Source organism: Puma concolor, chromosome C1, assembly GCF_028749965.1.
Source record: "Puma concolor isolate L17-30 chromosome C1, mPumCon1.1.hap2, whole genome shotgun sequence".
Taxonomy (NCBI): domain Eukaryota; kingdom Metazoa; phylum Chordata; class Mammalia; order Carnivora; family Felidae; genus Puma; species Puma concolor.
The window spans coordinates 31791418-31800000 of record NC_141674.1 but is presented as its reverse complement, the minus strand read 5'-3'; the positions used below and the strand labels follow the sequence as shown (position 1 = coordinate 31800000).

At 50.1% G+C, this 8583-nt stretch overlaps 1 protein-coding gene across 2 annotated transcripts in view; it reads right to left on the bottom strand.

Annotated features, from left to right (window-relative positions):
• Window positions 1-6339: 6339 nt before the first annotated feature.
• The window catches only part of KCNQ4 (potassium voltage-gated channel subfamily Q member 4), a 53488-nt gene continuing 51244 nt past the window's right edge, over window positions 6340-8583 (bottom strand). For both annotated transcript variants that reach the window (XM_086716613.1, XM_086716612.1), the window contains one exon: window positions 6340-8538. In XM_086716613.1, coding sequence (XP_086572739.1) covers window positions 8326-8538 — 213 coding nt within the window. In that variant the 3' untranslated portion in view covers window positions 6340-8325. The remainder of the gene's footprint in view (window positions 8539-8583) is intronic.

Genomic DNA, 8583 nt, shown 5'->3' with positions numbered 1-8583 from the left:
TGGGCAGCTCTTTCTGCCCAAGGGTCCTGGCCCCGTGCTCTAATAAAATCACCTTTTTTGCACACACACAAAGAATGTTCTGCTTCTTAAGAAATATACATATTTATTTTTAAATTTACATCCAAGTTGGTTAGCATATAGTGAAATAATGATTTTAGGAGTAGATCCCAGTGATTCATCCCCTGTGTATAACACCCAGTGTTCACCCACACAAGTGTCTTCCTTAATGCCCCTTCCCCATTTAGTCCATCCCCCTACCCACAGCCCCTCCGGCAAACCTGTTTGTTCTCTGTATTTAAGAGTCTCTTATGTTTTGTCCCCCTCCTTGTTTTATCTTATTTTTGCTTCCCTTCTCTAATGTTCATCTGTTTTGTATCTTAAATTCCTCATATGAGCGAAGTCATATGATATTTGTCTTTCTCTAATTTTGCTTAGCATAATACCCTCTAGTTCCATCCACGTAGTTGCAAATGGCAAGATTTCAAGGAATGTTCTGCTTTGTGATGTGCATTGGTAAACCTTTGACCTCACTGCTTCCTGTAAAATCCACCTTACTAGCTGTATTAGTCAGGTCTTACTGTGATAATGTTGTGAAATAAACAAATCCAAAATCTCAGTGGCCTAGAAAATCAAGTATGATTCCATACTCCTGAGTCTGTATGTCAAGCATGGTATTCAGCTGATATTGGCTGGATCAGGCTGGACTCCTGACTTTGAATCTGGTTCAGGTCTGCTCATGCTCATTCTGGACCCAGGATGAAGGAACAATAGTCTCTCGTGGTGGAGGAAGGATGAACCAAGAGGTTTGACAGAATTCATTCTGCCTCTTATGGCCTTACCTTAGAATAAACATGCTGTCCTTCCCCGCACCCTCCCCCCCAAAACTGACATTCCAATGGCCAAAGTAAATCCCATGGCCAAGCCCAAAGTCATTGGAGTGGTGGAGTGGACGCTGAGGTGCTCAGATACCTTTAGGGCCTGTGCACCCATTCTTCAGCTGCTGGCCCACAACCATCACTCACTGGGAATTGCCCCTGGCCATAGGAAACTGCTTAACCCAAAGTCACGCCGCCCTCCCCCGGGGGCAGCTCACGGCAGGTGATTGACTGAAGCAGGGAAACAAAGACCTGCCTCCTTTCCTCAATTTGGCAAAACCCTGAAGGCTGCCTGAGTTCCAGAGCTCCTGAAGGTCAGCAGATGCCTCAGTTGAAATTGCATTTGCAGATCAAATTCTCCCTCTGCCCAGTCCTGACATCCCCACAGAAGAATCTGCTGAGAGCACTCCCCAGTGAACCTCTGCCCACCACTCTGTCTCCGAATCTGAAGGAAAGCCATTGTAAGACAGGTGGGGAAGCTTACTCCACCCAAAGGTAGCCATGGCAACAAGGAAAGGAGAAAGACTTTTCAGACAAATAATACTGTCTACGACAACTGTTAAAGAAAGCCTCCTGGAGACAGATCCGATTTATTTTTGCTTGCAACAAAATGCTGGGCACATGCTCAGTGTGTATGCATCAATTTTATCTTTTCTACTGGGGTTCCAAATAGGCTACGCTGTAGCAAAGGTTCTGGAGCTAAAAAAAAAAAAAAAAAAAAAAAAAAGATTCTGGGGCTTAAAAAAAAAAAAAAAGGCACTCAGTCTGTGGCATTTGTTATGGCAGCAAACTAAGACACCAGTAGAGCAGCTTTCACAATCTTGTTGCACACAAGAGGTGGGTGTGGAAGGGGAAAATGTGTCCGTCAACTTCTCAGAGGGAAAACAAAGAAGTTGTTGCGGCAACTGGAACTGTTCAAAGTACATCGCACAAGCGCTCTGAAGTGGGAAAGATGTAGCATGGGGTTTTTTGATCTGCAAGAGTGTAAAAATTGCAAGAGTCAGAGCACCCCATATGAGCTGAGCCCCTGCGGCACGGCAGTCCCAAGCTGCTAGGTAAGGCTTCTGGGCCACAGCCTTTAAGAGGCCCGAGCTTCCACGTTTGCCCTCTGGTCATGTAATGAAGCCCAGTCGAATCTACCGGAGGAGGACGATAAGCCACATGGAGCAAAGACAAGCCATCCATCCTGTCGGACCAACCACGGTGCTGACAGCCGGTCAGTGAGGTCATCTTAGACCATCCCGCCCCAGTCAAGAAGCCAGGTGATGGCAACCACATTAGTGATCCCAGGTGAGACCAACAGAGCTGCTCAGCTGAGCACCCCCCTCAAATTGCTGACCCACAGAATCAAGAGTGAGTAAAATGGTTGTTGTTTTAAGCTATTAAGGTGTAAGGTGAGTTGTTACATAGCAATAGATAAAGACACACCAAGCTAAAATCGTATCTGCTCTCGAGGCCATATTTGATGACTGTTTGGGGACTCCCATAGCCACCTGCAAACACTCCTTGCTGAGCCAGACAAACTCGGAAGATAAAGAGCGGTGTGTGCACCGGGTAACTGTGCATCTGTTTCCCCCAGGGGCTGGATGACCTCAGGCCCAGACCTGGGTCTCCCGCAGCGGTTCATCTTGTGTATTGTGCTGAGCCAGGACCTGACATACAGCAGGTGCTCCATAGACATTTACTCAATTAGTGAAATGCCATGGGACTTGTCTAAGTTAACAACATCTCCTGCTCGGATTACTGCAGCAGTCTCCGAACTGGGAACAGCCAGACTTGCTCCCTCAAATCCCTCTTCCAACCTAGGAAGAAAACTTTGTAAAATGGAAATCTAGCCCGGTTTCATCCCTGGTCAACACCTTTAGTTGGCTCCCAAATCCCCTCACGGTTAAGTCCCATCTCTTTGGAATTAATGACTTATGGAATCCTGAAGACCTTGATCTCTAATTCCTAAGCCCCATCTTGTACCATTCTCTCCTTCGCTCCCTGGGCCCAGCCACAGGGATTTCTTTCTAGTCCTTCGTGCCATATGCTCTCTGGTGCCTCTGGACCTTTATACATGCTAGACACTCTAGCCGGAACATTCGCCACCACCCAGTTCCTAAAACTGGCTAAATCCTATTCATCCTTCAGTCTATTCCGTACTGCATCAACACTGGTTTGGGGTGATGGCTAATGGTTTGGCTGCACGGTCAGGGACTTAGGAAGCACAGAATTGGAGGATGGGTGACAAGGAGGACTTGGGATGAGGTATTTAGATGGACTTTCAGCAATGGGCACAGAGTGTAAAGATATTTCTATCCCAAGTGAAATCTCACCAAAGAGCATCCACGGCAGACAAGGCTCTTGATAATCAGATGGCTAAGATGGCACATCCCATGGACACCAGTTGGCCTCTTTCTGCAACTCCTCCAGGGCTCGTTCAACATGCTCTCGCACCACGTGGTCATGGTGGCAAGAAGGGAGACTATTTACAGGTTCAACAATATGGACTCACACCCCCCCCCCCCCAAAGCTCACCTGCTTAATGCCACTACTGTCTGTCCAATCTACCATCAGGAGAGACAGATGTTGAATACCCAACATGCCACAATTCTGCAGGGGTTCATCTAACCACCTGGTGCCAGGTTGATTCCCTGGGCCCTTCCCATCATGGAGAGGACAGTGACTTAGCCTCATTAACGCAGCTCCAATATACAGTTCCAGGCATCAATGAGCGGTAGTGAGAATAGCTTCTCCCACTATGACACCAAATAACTTACAGTATTAGTTTCTTGTAGTTGCCGTAACAAGTCACTACAAATTGGGCGACTTGAAACAACAGAATTTATTCTCTCACAGTTCTGGAGGCCAAAAATTCACCACCAGCCTCACAGGGCCCAAACCAAAGTGTCGAGCAGAGCTGTCCTCCCTCTAGAACTCTAGGAGAGAATCGTTCCTGGACTTTTCCCGCTTCTGGCTGCTGTAGGCATACCTTTGCTCTGGCCGCACTACTCCAGTCTCTGCTTCTGTCTCTAATTGCCTCCTCCTTTCCTGTGTGTGTAAGATTTCCCTCTGCCTTTCTCTCTTAAAAGGACATTTACAATTGGATTCAGGGCCCACCGGATAATCCAGGATTATCTCCCCCGAGGCAAGATCATTAACTTAATCACATCTGCAAAGATCCCTTTTCCTTACAAGGTAACATTTACAGATTCCAGAGATTAGGATCTGTTATCTTTGGGTGGCGATTATTCAGCCTACTGCACCCACTCACAAAACTTTTGCTTCTTGTCCCTGCAGTGTTGGGCTCCACCAGTCTGGAGGTCTTAGTTCTCAAAGGAAGGGAAGAAACCGTCTTCATTGCATTGGCTTTGGAAACTTCTAACTGGTCATTTTGGATTTCTCATGCCACTACACCAGCAGGCAAAGAAAGAGTTACTGTGCTGCCTGCCTAACTGGTCCTCGTCACCAAAGGGAAATTGGGATATTGCTAGCCAATAAGAATGAGAACTACGTCTAGAACCCAGGGATCCTTCAGGGCCCCTCTTGGTACTTCCACGGACAATAGTAAAAGTTAGCAAAGAGCTTTGGCACCCCAAACTGCGCAGGCCCATGGAAGATCCAGACCATTCGGGAATGATTATTTGGGTCTCTCCACCACACAAAGAACCCCAACTAGCTGATGTCCTGGCTAAGGGCAATTACATATAAGAGAATCGCAAATATATACACACTCACACACATATTTACCCAATTAGCCATATATATATATATATATATATATGTATATATGTGTATATATATATATAAAACAGAATTTATTTCTGTATATATATATATATTTATTTACTCAATTAACTATACACACACACACACACACACACACACACACACACACATTTACTCAATTAACAAACAAATATCTATCAACTATGGCACTGTGACCAGTTACCCAAAGGAGGTCCCTCACAGGCATGCATATCTTCTTCTGTGTCTGGTGTGTGCATTGTATATTAATTAAGTACTTAATTTTTTCCTCCCTCCTTCTTCTCCCCTATTATTTTATATAAAGACTGTAAGTGGTTGCTAACTTTACAGTTCACTGTTTAGTTGTAGGTGGGCTTGTGCCTTAATTAGAGGAGTAATTAACACCATCCAAATATGGATTCAATGACTAACTCCTGGAGATGGAGACATCTATCGGACGGTGGGACTTTGTGCTTTTCCTATTTGGGGGGAGAGGGTTATTATCCTCATTTGCAAGGTAGTTTCATCTTATTAGGTGGAAGCTACTGTTGTTATATATGGATGTTCAAGTACGTGTGGATTGATGTGTATGGGGACCAAGTGCCCAAAAGGGTGGATTGTGCCAGTTACGAAGCTATTGTCTTAGAGTTCCAAACACAGCCTTCTACACTCAGCTCTGTGATCCTGGGGCTGGGACTCTGCAAACCACAGTACCTTTGTGAGCTGGCCTTGACAATAAGAGGCATTAGGGAAAGATTGGAAGGCAGGAGGAGTGGAGACTTCTTTCTTCCTTTGCTTAATAACCTTAACAGCGATAGCCTAACAGTTGGTGCCAGCCCTTAGCTGTTTTTCCGCACTCCCAGGAAAGCTTCACTGTATCCCCTAAAAGGTGCTGGCACTAGCCAGACAACACCCTCCCTTCAGATTTCTGAGCCCTAGCAAGACAGGACTCCCCCAGTCAAGCCTGTGGGTTCTGCGAACCCCAACCTCTCCCCTCCATTCCTGCAGCCTTAGGAGAGGTAGGTGCTTCCTGCAGGAATTTCCTCTCAGTTACCTTAGTATTCTTTCTGTTCTTTCAAGCCCACCTATATCAATGTAATCTGTTCCCTATTGAAAATTCTCTTTGTTACAACCTAGCGTAGGGGCGCCTGGGCGGCTCAGTCGGATGAGCATCCAACTTTGGCTCCGGTCACGATCTAGAGGTTTGTGAGTTTGAGCCTCGCATCGGGCTCTGTGCTGACAGCTCTCTCTCTGTCCCTCCCCCTGCTTGTGATCTGGCTCTGTCTCTCTCAAAATAAACAAACATTAAAAAAAAAAAAAAAAAGTGTAGCTTCTGTTTTCCTAATCGGACCCTGACTGACACAAACGATTAGGAAGCTGGTACTCACTTTTCACTGGGGCCCTAAGCCAAGAGAAAGTAAATTTGTAAGCGCCAGGGGTCATCATGAGAGGTCAGCCTGCCTGGGAGGGAGGCTGAGACAGAAGACAGATCCCTGACACGTTAAAGCGCCTAGATCTAGCTGTGCCTACAACCATTCTGTCCTTTGGACAGTTTAGTTATCTGGGCCAATAAGTTTCATTTTCTTTTCTTTTTTTTTTTTTTTTCTTAAGGCATAACGAGTTAGATTTTTGTTGTTTACAAGCAAAAGGGTGCTGACTAATTCAAATTTCTTCATCCCCACCCCCAGACGAGGTGCCCCACCCCACAGCCGCTGAACAGCCAAAAGCAACCACCTCCTACTGAAAATTTTAATGAAACCAATAAGTTAATAAGTTAACAAAGTGAGGTACTTGCATATCCGAGAACTGGGTTGGTGGGGGAACCTTGATCGTGGAAGGAGAGAAGGCTTCATCCCAAGTCTCCTTTGGTCAGAGGGTAATCCCGTTCTCCTGCTCCTCTCCACAGCTCTGTCTCTGAGGGGATGGAGGGTAGCTGTCTGGGGACAGTGCAGGTGAGGTGAGCCAGGACAGGCTCCATCCAGGACATGATGGTCACATGCAGAGGGTGTGTTGGGGCAGAGGCTGGGCACCATGGGGCTGAGAAGACCCAGCCCCGGCCCTGGCGCTGGTGCATGCAGGTCCCCAGTCGTGAGATGCAGGCAGCTGGGCCTGAGCCCCTGTTCCCTGGCACCCCACAGAGGGTCACCATTGGTCCACCACCCATCACCCTCCTGCTACCTGCATTGGCTTCACAAAAGAGGGACAGGAGGATAGGGAGTACCAAAGAGGTGCTGGGGGCCTGGAGTGGATGGGGGGGGTACTTATGCCAGTATGGGGGGGCTGCCAACTGAAGTGGAGAGCAGGGTGTGGAACAAGGGGAAACAGTGCGTGTGAGTGCCAGGCACGCAGCTGGTGCCTGACAAATACTTGCTAAATGCATCATTATTGTCCCAGAGAGCGAGAGAGACTAGGAAGCCCAGGTGGAAGCAGGCCTGGTACCCACGCTGGGGAAGGGCCTGGGGTCTTTCTCGTGCTGTCCAGGCCCCCGAGGTCGAGGCCTGAGTTGTGCTGTACGGACACCAAGGAGGGCCCTTGGGAGCAGCAGAAGCAGCAGATAGGGCTCCTGGACCGGTGAGAAGTAGATCTTGAGAAAGGGGAGCTGGTAAAACTCTGGGGTGAGGCCTGGAGAGGCCTGGGGCCACTTCAGAGCTCCCTCCCCTACCCAGATGGAGTGGCAGGCTCCCTCTTGGTGGACATCACCCTGCAAGGCCCGCCCACTGGCATCAGCGGCAGAGGCCCAAGAGAGGCTGAGGGGCGGTGTGCTCGTGTCTCCAAGCGTGTGTGGTTGTGTGCATCACTGTGAGTGTGAGAGACTCTCTGCATGTCTGGGGAAACTGTGTGTGACCATGGGAGCACTGTCCATGAGAGATGTGGGGCAAATACAGAAACTTGTGCTGTCAAAGGTGTCTGGAGGGCCAAGGAGGGAAGAGGACATCCAGCAGGAAGAAGGAGCCTCTGGGAGAGGGTCCCTGCAAAATGGAAGAAAGGCCCAAGCACTGCCCTTGGGGAGGAAAGGGAGAAACAAACAGGCCCCATGCGGGGTGAGGAGGGGGTGATAAGCCAAAGAACAGGGATGAGGGTCATGGCCAAGCAGCCTGAGACCAGCTACTGCTGGAGGCCCGTCTCCCAAGGAGGGAGGGGCAGAGGGACCCCATGGGGGTCCCCAAAGTTGCATATTTAACATAGTTTGCATATATGGTGCCCAACTGCCTCGTGGCAGGGTCCTTTGCTAGTCGGTACCTATGGGCACCTTGGGCCCACCCCCAAGTGGGGCGGGGACTTGGCGGGAGGGTTTCCCTGCTCTGTCCGAAGGGCGGGCCAGAGACCTCACCTTGCATAGCTGGAAGCTGGGTCAGGGCCCAGGACCCCAGCGCCCCACTCTCACTCCCGGGACAGTGCCCCTGCCAGGCGGGCTGTGTCGGGCCTTGATGGAACGGGCAGGGCACTGGGGGAGGGGGGTGGTGCGGAGGAGGCCGCGGGGCAGCTGCGGCGGCTGCCCTCGGTGCGGCCTGGCATCTCACGCTCCTGAGGTGGGGTGGGTCGCTGGCACCCTCACGGCGGGTATCTCGCCCACTCAGGCAGCTCAATACTGCGTGCGTGTGGCCTCTCTCCCCACAAGGGAGCAAGTTCAAGTAAGAGAGGAGTCCGGAGGCCTCAGAGGGCGGGTCCGAGCCCCAGGCCCAGGGGCTGGCCGTGTGCTGCCCCGCCCCTGAGAAGCCCCTCAGTCCATGTTGGTGCTGACCGAGCGGGAGATGCTGAGCGTCTGTGCGGAGACGGAGATGTCCTCGTGGTCCACAGGGCTATGGTAGTCGGAGGTGATGTCGGGGTCGAAGAGCGGCACTTGCACGGTGCCCAGGCTGGCCGAGGTGCCAGAGCGCAGGCAGCGCGAGTAGAAGCCCAACAGCAGGTCCAGCTTGTGCTCGATGGACTGCACCTGGGGGCGGGGCGCGGTTGGAGGCGGGGCTTGGGGGCGGGGGCG